Genomic DNA, 12,446 nt, shown 5'->3' with positions numbered 1-12,446 from the left:
TAGAGCTGGTTTGGTGGTGCTGAATTCTCTTAGCTTTTGCTTGTCTGTAAAGCTTTTGATTCCTCCATCAAAGCTGAATGAGATCCTTTCCAGGTGGAGTAATCTTTGTTGTAGGTTCTTCCCTTTCATTACTTTAAGTATATCATGCCACTGCCTTCTGGCTTGTAGAGTTTCTGCTGAGAAATCAGCTGTTAACCTTATGGGAGTTCCCTTTTATGTATTTTTTTTTCTTTTTTTTCCTTTTTTTGCAGTACGCGGGCCTCTCACTGTTGTGGCCTTTCCCGTTGTGGAGCACAGGCTCCGGACGTGCTGCAGGCTCAGCGGCCGTGGCTCATGGGCCCAGCCGCTCCGCGGTATGTGGGATCTTCCCGGGCCGGGGCACGAACCCGTGTCCCCTGCATCGGCAGGTGGACTCTCAACCACTGCGCCACCAGGGAAGCCCCACTTGTATGTTTTTTGTCTTTTTTCCCTTGCTGCTTTCAGTAATTTTTCTTTGTCTTTAACTTTTGCCTATTTGATTACTGTGTGTCTCGGCATGTTTCTCCTTGGGTTTATCCTGTATGGGACTCTCTGCGCTTCCTCAACTTGGGTGGTTATTTCCTTTCCCATGTTGGAGAAGTTTTTGACTAGAATATCTTCAGATATTTTCTTGGGTCCTTTCTCTCTCTCTTCTCCTTCTGGGACCCCTATAATGCGAATGTTGTTGCATTTAATGTTGTCCCAAAGCTCTCTCAGGCTGTCTTCATTTCTTTTCATTCTTTTTTCTCTTCCACAGCAGTGAATTCCACCACTCTGTCTTCCAGGTCACTTATCCATTCCTCTGCCTCAGTTATTCTGCTTTTGATTCTTTCTAGTGTAGTTTTCATTTCAGTTTTTTTTTTTTTTTTTTGGGTACACGGGCCTCTCACTGTTGTGGCTTTTCCCGTTGCGGAGCACAGGCTCCGGACGCGCAGGCTCAATGGCCATGGCTCACGGGCCCAGCCACTCCGCGGCATGTGGAATCCTCCCGGACCAGGGCATGAACCCGTGTCCCCTGCATCGGCAGGCGGACTCAACCACTGCGCCACCAGGGAAGCCCCATTTCAGTTATTTTATTGTTCATCTCTACTTGTTTGTTCTTTAATTCTGCTGGGTCTTTGTTAAACATTTCTTGCATCTTCTCAGTCTTTGCCTCCATTCTTTTTCCTAGGTCCTGGATCATCTTCACTATCATTATTCTGAATTGTTTTTCTGGGGTTTTATCTTGTTCCTTCATCTGGTACATAGCCCTCTGCCTTTTCATCTTGTCTATCTTTCGTGAGTGTGGTTTTTTTCCCACAGGCTGCAGGATTGTAGTTCTTCTTGCTTCTGCTGTCTGCCCTCTGGTGTTTGAGGCTATCTAAGAGACCTCTTCAAGTTTCCTGATGGGAGGGACTAGTGGTGGGTAGTGCTGGCTGTTGCTCTCTGCTAATTTGTTTTTAAAGAAACTGACACCAGTGAATTGGCAATAATTGCTTAAGCACCTGTGCTTACTTGGGACAATTATGGTGGAATATATATCTTTAAAAGTGATATTTTAAACCACCTATAATCCTTCTACCCACTGTTAATAGTTTAGTATTTGGTATATTTCCTTCTAATTCTTTTTTTTTTCTTTCACTTCTTATATACCTCTCCTTTTTTTAGACTATTTCTAAATTGCGAAATATCTGGAAGTTTAAAAAGCAAAAACTCTTCTTTGTGTTAACCATTCCATGAATAAATAAGAAGGAGGTAGGCGAGAATTAGCAGTGCTGAATAAAAGTGCATAGATAGACCTGTTAGCAAGGTTGATTGTTGGAATGAGAATGTACATGTTTCTCTCATAAGTTACCTTAGGGGTGCTACAATGTGATTGTGTTTCCAATAAAACTTCCCTCCTTTTTTCTTCTTTGTTGGATCTATACACAAATTTAATCAGAAGTATAAATCACTGCTATAAACGTATGGTATATTCTAAACATGACTCCCATGTCTACCTTTTATATGAGAAAAATATGTATTAAAGTTAAATCACACTGTGAGAATGAATTTCTTTGTAGAGGAAAAAAGAGTGATTAAATGTAATCTTCCTGGTTAGGAGTAATACGAGACAAAGGTGTTTGCTGGAGGATACCATTCCTATTTGCCAGTCGCCATGCTGTTTTGCAAGTTTTCAGAAGCAGAGGCAGCTTTGGTAAGCCATATTGCTTTACCTTCCAGGCATCTGGAGTTTGAGCTAAGAAAGAATATTATTGTCTTGCTCTTAGCCTCTCTTAAGACACCAAAGTAAGGTTGGATTTCACCTTAGCATACACCATTTATTTATTCTCTTACTTCCTTCCCTACATTTTATCATTAACTTTGACCCAAACAATGGACATCAGGTTCAGTTACTATACTGGCTCCATGCCAGCTCTAATGAGCCAGGAGATCCTGGCCTTCCCATCAGTCTTCATCAGTTTCAGTCTTTCTTACTGACACCTCTTGTATTTCAATATCAAATTTATTGTGCTTTTCCTTGTCATCCAATTTTCTAAATTCTTCCAAACTGGGATAGATAGTTGATCTGTCTGGGTCTTGTTACTGCCGGAGCCAGTGGCTTCCCCAGTCTTGGTAATGCTCTGTCAAAACTCTGGTTTCTTCCCCATCAGTTTCTGCTTTTTCCATTCCATGTGTTTACAGCAACTGAAATATTTTCATCCTATTTTGTTTTTTCCTCTGTTGACTCCCCTTCCTTTCCTCTCTTTCTACTGAATCATTCTAATTTTCCTAGCATCAGTAAAGCCCATTGAAAGAAGTTAGAACAGTAAATCAGACATAGTTTCTTGCATTATTTCTTATCCATACCTGCCTCCCCACCACCACCCCCCAGTAACAAAGCAATATGGGAAGAACATTAGGTGTACTCTAATCACATCTCTTATGGTGGTCTGGGTCACAGGCATCTTCATTAGGAGAACATCCTGGTTACAGTAATGCCAGTCCAACACGACTTGCATTCACAGCATATCAGCTGCTGTACCAGTGGTGTTCCATTTAGTAGGAGAGTTGGGCAATTGCCTTTCTCAGGATACATACTGTGTTCTGTTGTTGCCCTTAGTCACCCCAAAATGCTAGATGTTCCCCCATCTCTAATTTTCATCCAAGCCGTCACAGACTGTGACTAGTTAGGGGTCATATGTTAACCAATACATGCCTCTTTATGCAGCTGTGTCCAGAATTAGGGAAATAGTCTGAGTCCACAATCCTGAAAAACCATTTAAGTAGTGACTCTTCTGGGAGCTACCTATACTTATCAACAAAGTGCGTGAGCTCTTTAACTGTATGTCCTCCAGTTTCTGTTGTTTCATGACTTTGCCCTCTGCCAAACCTGTATCACCTTCTTTGTGACCAAAGGATGAAAGGGTATAATCTGCTATATTAAACTGGAAGAATCTGAGGTCCCTTCCTTCCAAAGAACTTCCATTCCAACTTGCTTCCAGTCAGTTCAAGTCTCCCAGCTTCAGCTGTGGCACAGAGAACAAGCAGAACACCTTAATCTCCAGCTCATGCTCTCCCCACTAACACAGCCCTGAACACCTGGTTTTACCTAAACTAAAGGTAACAGCCTGTGGCACACACATAGGGAAACTGTGTGTGTGTAGGGGCTGGGGGTTGTTTCTTTTCTGTTGTGTTGTTCTCCCTAATAGGTGCATATAAAAGTTATAAAGTCAATCTACCCATACCGTCTTTCTTTTTGAAAGTACAGGCAGTCATAAAACAAAACACTACCATTTAGTTTTGTAATCTTAAATTTCAAACAATGCATGGATGAATTATGTTATATTGTAGAATGTGTTTTCAATAATGTGTAGCATACAATGGAATAAATGCATATCCATACGTGCCCTGAATTTTCTAAACTGCAGGCTAATAAACAGGGTAACCTGCATCACTTCGGCCTGGTAGAGTTCACAAGCAGGTATTTCTCCTCTCGGTTTTGGTTTCTGCATCGTGTTCTCCGGAAGTCAGCTTACTGCTTTTGCAACTGGAGCCTAGAAGGTAACATTCTTTGACTCCAAACTATCTAACAGTGCTTTTCTCTCAAGATAACCAAGGTTGAGGTCTCTAAATTTCACTTGTCATTCTGGCTTCCAGCCATATTATATAAGGCTTTAATTCATAATTAGTAAGAAGCTACAATTCCACAGAAAATAGAACATTTTTATATTAAATGACCATTATCCAACTTCATGATTTCACAAAATGATTAAGACACTAGAAAATAATTAAGATATCTTAAGTTTCCCAATACTGAAAAGTACAGGCATGGGGAGGGGGGTGGTAATTTTCTTTTTAACCTGTGTGTAGCTCTTGCTACAATGACAGAAAGAAAATAAATTCTTCTTAAAGAATTTCATTTTTATAGTTGCATAAATTATCAGATTTGCCCAAATTTTCTTTCCATATCAGAATCTCTGAGATCAGGTACGTTGCTTGCATAGTGATAGTCTTTAACCAAAACTCCCAAAGAGTAAGAACAAAAAGCCAAAAGTAGGCATCTCATAAACCTTGAGTGTTGGGTATTGTTGAAGAAGAGGATTGGATAACTAACTGTCAGAAGGCTCTTTCTGGTAATGATAATATTTTTGTGTGAAGATTTAACTCAGGACTGACAGCCAGGAGAGAAAATCGTACAGGTCCACGGTCCTTCATCCAAAATTCTTAGAGCCAAACGTATTTCAGAATTAACAAAATTTTAAGCTAACATGGTTTACATACCATGTGGGATACAATATGATGTATGATTATTCACATTAAATGTAATAAACAATAAGTATAAATAGCCTCATATCAGTTCAGGTCAGATTTTACAACCAAATAGATTTGGGTTAGGTCAGATATTGCTACCAAAAAGGTTATGAAAAAAACTTTCACTTTTCATTACTCTTAAGATTTCACGGAACTTCCCTATGGTTAAGACACTGTGCTCCCAATGCAGGGGGCCTGTGTTCAATGCCTGCTCAGGGAACTAGATCCTAGATCCCACATGCTGTAACTAAGAGCCTGCATGCCACAACTAAAGATCAAGCATGCTGCAACTAAAGATCCTGAATGCTGCAACTAAAGATCCCGCATGCCACAGTGAAGATCCCACATGCCACAACTAAGACCCGGTGCAGCCAAGTAAATTTAAAAAAAAAAAAAAGATTTCACAATTACAGATAAGGATTCTGGGCCCACATCACCATTTTATTTTATCTATTCCTACTTCAGGAATCTCCATAAAAGGCATTGTCTCTGCTTTTCTCTAAATTATATCTTCATATTGTTCTCCTAGATAAAGGCTATACAGATTTCAGGAGGAACCCATTAAGGAATTTCAAATCCAGTTGGGTTAAATATTCACCTTCAGAGACAGAGAACTGAACTAAATTGCTTTTATAATTATTGTCGTATTCAAGAAATAAAAATTCATAGGGATATTTAGTGAAAATAGGCTTTCTCACACCCCAGTTTCCCAGCCAGCCAAAGCGCCCTCCTTGGATGTAACCTCTCTCAGTTTCCTGCGTGTCTTTTCAGGGATAGTTATACATATACAATATTGACTATGTATATGAATCTGTGCACTGTAAAACTACCCCATTTTTTAAAATCCATACAATGTCCCATTGTATGAATGTACCACAGTGCATTTAGCCAGCCCACTAGTGAATGAATATTTGAGTTATTTTCAGTCTTTCATGATTGCAGACTATAATGCTGCAATGAATATTCCTATACATGTCATTTATAAATGTGTGAGGATATATGTAAGATAAATTCCTAGAAATGTAATTGTGGGTCAAAGATAAATTCATTATAAATTTTGATAGATATTGCTAAATTGCTTTAATAGAGGTTGTACAACTTATGTTCCCACTTGCAATATTTGAAAGTGCCTGTTTTATTATACTTTAAAGAGTATAATCAAAAAGTTTAGTTCTTTGCCAATCTGAGAGATGAAAACGGTATCTTTTAGTTATAATTTACATTTTTCTTGTTATGAGTGAAGTTTTATATTTGAGTCATTTGTATTTTCTACAAACTATTGTTCTATTTTTTATCTATTTTTCCACTAATATGTTAGTCATTTTCTTTATATGTGAAAAAAAGTAGTTCTTTTTGTAACATGTTACAAACATTTTTCCCAGCTTCTCTTTCATCTTTTAACTTGGGTTCTATGGCATTTTTTCCCATGCAGAAAACTCTCCCATACAAATTACTTTTCACGGCCCTTTCAGCTGATTCTACCTTTAATTTGTCTTCAGTCGTTTCACTCTGCATTCATTCTTGTAATAGTTTGTTATGATAGCTTTAATGGCATATTTATCCAGAGTTCTTTTCTAATCTTTCTAGCTAGTCTCCCTTTCTCTGCCTATATCCTGCTTCCTAACAATACTTCAAAAAAAATAGTAATAGCTTTCATTAATTGAGCACTTATTATATGCCAGGCATAGAGCTAAACACTTTACATACATTATCATAATTCCAAAGATAAACATTGTCTTTATCCCCAATTTAAAGGTGAGGCAACTGAAGCTTGGAAAAACTAAGCAACTTGCTCCAAATCACTTAGTTAGAAATTGGTAGAACCAGGATTCAAATACAGCATCTTTACTTTGGAGCCTGAGCTCTTACCACTACCTTGAATGAAGTGTTTTAATAAAGAATATAAATTTGGAGATATTACCAGAAATGCTATAGTAGGATTATGCTCAGCCCTATAAGGAGGACTAAGATATTATTCTCCTTGAATAGAAAAGTCTTGGGCATGAAGATTTCCAAATTCTTCCATATTTATTCACTTTGTTATTGCCTGTTTCCCACTGGTGTCTGAAAAGCCATGCCATTTAAAATAGATAAAGTAGAATTGTCATCTATTAGAAGTATATATACTCATGAATTTAGCCCATTGAATTTTTCTACTTTGCTGAAAGTCTCTAGCTACAACTTTATTTAAGTGGTAATGACTTATCAGAATAACAGTTTCATCAACTGGATTCACTTTTAAAAGCCCTAACACAACAGATAATATTGACTTTGTAGATCTAGAGGTTGAGATCACAAAATAGGAGTTGAACTTTTCAGCCAACATAATTTCAGTTTAACTGATACTACAGAACTAACAGCATTAAGAAGGCAGAAGAGAACCTGTAGGAACTCTTAATTTCTCCAGTGCCTGTACCAGAATGATGCCTGGGCTCCCCACACCTTGCTTATAGACTGTGGGGACTGGTTGGCATGAATGTGAGAAAAAAGTACCTATCTCATGCGGATCACTGATGCCTGTCTGAATTCACTATCTCAGAAAGGAAGATAGATGCTAGCTAGATCTTTATGAACCTGGCTAGATTATGGCATGGTAAAACAAACCTAATTTGAGCTATTTTAGCTGAGATTTCCTGAACCCTTCATTGTGTCTTTTCATCTTATTTCTGCTCATTAAAGCAAGTTATGTTGACATTATCTTGTATGAAGGTAGTAGAAAGGAAGTTTAAGAAAAGCATACTTTAAAGGAAATATTTTCAAGCAAACTGTCCTTAAATCAACACTAATGACCAAATACTGATTTTTTTTCTTCAGATAACAGAATAAATACAAAATATAGCTAGAGTAAGATAATAAAAGCTATGGGGATTCTTTAATAAAATTAGAGCGATGGCATCTCCATAAAATATAATACTGCTGTAGTTTACAAGAATTAGGTAGATCTATATGCATTATTGTGGAATGATCTCCAAAACATTCTGTTAAGTGAAAAAGCAGATCATAGATCATAACACATAAGCATGGCTCAATTTAAGTTTTTAAATATCAATACATTTGTGTCAATGTATGTTTATTTGTGTATGCACATATAAGCATGTAATTGTATAAAAAAGATTTGGAAGGATATATACTAAACTATTTACACTGATTTCTGGGAAACAGAATGGGATTTGTATTTTGGTAGGAGATAACATGTTGAAGGGAATTTTATTTTTCTCTGTATAATTCTATATATTTGAATTTTTATAATGAAAACATACTCATATTACTTGAGCAATTATAATTAAGAAAATAATTGTGACAAGGTAGTTTCATTTGTTATTTATTGTATACTTTACATTAAGAATACAATGTTTCTTTTTTTTTTTTTTTTTTGCGGTACGCAGGCCTCTCACTGTTGTGGCCTCTCCCGTTGCGGGAGCACAGGCTCCGGACATGCATGCTCAGCAGCCATGGCTCACGGGCCCAGCCACTCTGCGGCATGTGGGATCTTCCCAGACCGGGGCACGAACCCGTGTCCCCTGCATCGGCAGGTGGACTCTCAACCACTGTGCCACCAGGGAAGCCCAAGAATACAATGTTTCTTGCCCTCGTTTCCAGTGTAATGAGGGAGACAGACATTAAACAAATAAACCCATACAAATAAATAATTACAAATTGTGATAAATACTAGGAAGAAAAAAACAGATTATTATGAGAAAAAAATAACTAGGGCAATCTAATTTAGATAGTGGAGTTAAGGAAGGCTTTTCTGAAGCAGTGATATTTCAGTTGATATCTAGTAGGATGAATTACAGTTTTACAGGAGAAAAATAGGTAGATAATTGATATACAAGTGTTTATCTTGTTATTATTCTTCACTATACATAAAATACTATATGCACTCTTCTGTATTAAAAAGTAAAAAAAGGGAGAGAAAGGAAAGAGAATGAGAGAGGGAAAACATTCCTAACAGATGAAAGAGCAAATATGCAGGTCTTAAAGCAGGAAATAACTTGTCCATTCCAGAAATAGAAAGAAGGCCATTGTAGCTGGATTGTAATGAGTGAAGCAGAAAGTCATATGTGAAATGAGAAAGGAGAAGCAGGCAGGAGACAGGACATTCGGGGTCTTGTTCCCAAGAAATGGAACCAATTAGGAGAGAGAGATATAGAGGGTGTTATTGTAAGGAATTCATGAGTTGTGAGGAAATTCAGTAAGAGTTGATATTTGCAGTCTTAACACTGAAATCCGTAAGACAGGTCAGCAGGCTGGAAATTCAGGCAGAATATCTATGTTGCAGTCTTAAGACAATTCCTTCTCCTGCAGAATATCTATGCTGCAGTCTGAAAACAGAATTCCTTCTCCATTAGGAAACCTCAATCCTTGCTCTTAAGGCCGCCCTTAAGAACACACACACATTATAGAAGATAATTTGCTTTAAAGTCAACTGGTAAATGTTAATTACATCTAAAAAATATTTTCTGCACTGCTGTTTGACCAAACAACTGAGTACCACATCCTAGCCAAGTTGACACATAACTTACCCATCACACTGCCCTTGTTAGCTATTTTATACTTAAGTGCAAGGGGCTGTCCCTGAACGGGATTGACAGGATCCATTTTGACTTTGTAAAAGTTCACTCTGGTTGCTCTGTGGAAGAGAACAGGAGTAAAATGGGAAACCATTGTGGCTGTTGCAGTAATACAGATGAGAGATGATAGGAACTGGGACCCAAAGGTTGAAATGGAATAAGAACAATCAAGCCATTATATATTTAGGAAGCAGAACCAACAGGACCTTACAAGGGAGAGGGCAGTGAAGAGAGGGAGGTGTCGAGGATGATTCTTACGTTTTGGCTTTAGTAATGGAGTGGATGAAAGAGCTTTTGTTGAAATGAGAAAACTGGGAGAGGAGGAAGCAAATTTAGCCATGAGGAGAAGGTAGGTATGAGGCAAAGATGAAGACTTTGGTTTAGGGAAAGTTAAGTTTGAGATGCTTTGAGATGTCCAGTGGAGAAATCATGTAAATGATTGGATTTTGGAACTTGGACTAAAGATAATAAATTCAAGAATTGGCACGGAGATGTTATATAATACTGAGGTTGGCTCAAAAGGAAGAGTAAAAGGAGAAAAGCAGAAAAGAGACCTCTGACCTAAGCCCTGAGGAATGTCAGTATTTTTAAGTTGGATGGAAGAAAAAGAGCTAGCAAATTATTTTGAGAAGCGGCCCAAAAGGCCAGAAGAAATTCAGGAGTTTGTAATGTCATGGAAACCAAGAACAGAGAGAAAAGTATTTCAAGGAGGAGGATATGGTCAATTCTGTAGAATGAGTCTAAGAGGTCAAAATATTATAACTGAAATGTCCACTGGATTTAACAAAATGGAGGTTTTTCAGTGACCTTGGGAAGAATGGTTTCAAGAAAGTGGTCAGGAGAAAGCCAAGTTGAAGTGATTGCTGACCAAATGAGAGGTGAGGAAGAAGTGACAGTGCGCGCTACTGTTTCAAAAAGCTTGTTATAGAAAGAAGCAGAAGGGAATATGAGTTAAGGGAGGATTTCTTTTTAATTTTGTACTATGGAAGTTTTCAAATGCACACAAAAATAGAATATAATGGACCCATATGCTTTACTGAGTTTCAGCAACCTTCAGTGTTCACTATTCCCTCTTAATCCGAGGCATCATATCATTTTACCAATAAATACTTCTATATGTATTTCTAACAGATAATTATTTTTTAAAACATAACCACAATACCACTAACACGCCCCCAACAAAATAAAAGTTCTTTAATACCATCTAGTACTCTCTCCATATTCAGTTTTTCCCCATTTGTTTCAAACATACATATCTATCATTGATTTTTTTAATCACTATTCAATTAAAGTCTACATACTGCTTTTGGCTGATGGATCTCTTAAATCCCTTTTAATCTATAACAGGTTTCCCTTCTTTTGTAATGACATTTATTTGTTGAAGTAGCTGAGTCATTTGTTTTGTAGAATTTCACATATTCTGGGACTTAGATAATGACATCCTTATATCATTTAGCCTCTTCCTCTGTACTTTGCATTTCATGCAAATTGACAAAGTAGGTGGAGAGGTTTGATTAGTTTAAAGTCTAATTGTTCTATAGTAAGAATACTTCATAGGTGATGCTGTGTACTTCCTGTTGTAGTATATTAGGAAGAAAATAATTTCTGGTTGTCCTGTTTTCATGATGTTAAGATGTATCAGTGTGCTTAGATGATGTCATCCTGATCCATCTATTATAAAGGTCACTATTGACCTTTCACTTAGGAATTTAGCAGCCATTGATGACTGCTAACTAGATTAGGGGCTGTAAAATGACAGTTTTTCTATTGTTATTCCCTCTTCATTTATAAGCTGAGATTTTTCTAAAACAAGAAGGACTTTAAGGATGTTTTTTAATTTTGGAAGGTACCAGGTAATGCTGATGGCAATGATTTAGTAGAGAGAGAAAAACTGAAGAAGGTGACGGGATGGGATTCAGAGCAGTTAAGGAAGGGTCAGCTTTTGTTAGGAGATGGTCCACTTCTTCCATTGTAAGGGAGGGAAGAAACAAGACAGATGCAAATGCAAGGAAGTTGGTAATTGGATGATCAGAAGAGTAATTTAAGTTTCCTTAGTTCCCTGTGGTTATATTTTTTCAATGAAGTACACAGCAAAGTCATTGACTAGGAGGTGGAGAAATTGGGGGAAGGAAGTAGGGGAGCAAAAGTTTTAATTTTGCTTTTATGTTTAGTGACAACTTAAAAAACTGTGAAAATTCCTGTAATACCAATGGCTTTATTGGAGCCCTCAAACTAAAATTACTTTTTCTTAGAAATCTTACCTTTCAAAGGGATTCCTGAAAGCTGTCTAATCTCTTTGATGGAAGAAGAAATCAAGAATTTGTTCCAATATACTATTCTGTCTGTGTTTTCTCTATTCCTTCCTGAGACCTTAGCCTGATTCTTGTTAGTTAATTCTTGATGTTGATTTGGATCACATTGATATACATTTTTGAAAACGTGATTGTTTGCCTCTGAGATCTGTTTCACCCTGTGAATGTCTTACTTATCCTTTTGGTCCCTGAGAAACTGGAAGTGTGGATTGCCATTACATGAATTCATGCAGCTTTTTTCTTGTAACTTTAATCTGGGTATTTTGGGAAATAAATGCATTATGTTCTGGCACCTCTAGAACGCAAATGCTAAGTATATTTCCAAAAGTGTTACTTTTGGAAATAGTAAAATCATAGTAAATAGTAAAATAGTAATTATTTTAAGCAAAATAATTAACATTTGCAGGCAAGGTTAAATACCTCCAGTGGCAAAACCTAAATACCATAAGGAAGCAGGATACCCTCTTAAAGCATATTATTTTTTTTAATTGAAATATAGTTGATGTATAATATCATGTTAGTTTCAGGTGTAGGACATAGTGATTTGGCATTATGAAATGATCACCACGGTGAGTCTAATAACCATTTGTCCCCATACAAAGTTACTGCAATATTATTGACCATATCCCTTATGCTGTATGTTACATCCCCGTGGCTTATTTTATAACTGAAGGTTTGTACGTCTTAATCCCCTTTACCTATCTCATCCATCCTCCCATCTTCCTCCCATCAGGCACCCACCCATTTGTGCTCTGTATCTCTGAGTCTG

At 37.3% G+C, this 12,446-nt stretch overlaps 1 protein-coding gene across 2 annotated transcripts in view; it reads left to right on the top strand.

The window, feature by feature from the left end:
• KIAA1328 (KIAA1328 ortholog) overlaps nucleotides 1–12,446 on the top strand; it is a 396,831-nt gene that overhangs the window by 359,508 nt on the left and 24,877 nt on the right. Inside the window, exon 11 of one of the 2 annotated variants that reach the window (XM_060121098.1) lies at nucleotides 2,099–2,194. The exons of the other annotated variant lie outside the window; for it this stretch is intronic. Within the exon in view, the coding sequence (XP_059977081.1) occupies nucleotides 2,099–2,194 (96 nt within the window). The remainder of the gene's footprint in view (nucleotides 1–2,098; nucleotides 2,195–12,446) is intronic. 2 annotated transcript variants of the gene reach the window in all.

The sequence above is a fragment of the Lagenorhynchus albirostris genome, chromosome 14 (genome assembly GCF_949774975.1).
Source record: "Lagenorhynchus albirostris chromosome 14, mLagAlb1.1, whole genome shotgun sequence".
Classification (NCBI taxonomy): Eukaryota; Metazoa; Chordata; class Mammalia; order Artiodactyla; family Delphinidae; genus Lagenorhynchus; species Lagenorhynchus albirostris.
The sequence above is the reverse complement of the archived record's forward strand: the minus strand, read 5'-3'. Positions and strand labels throughout refer to the sequence as shown.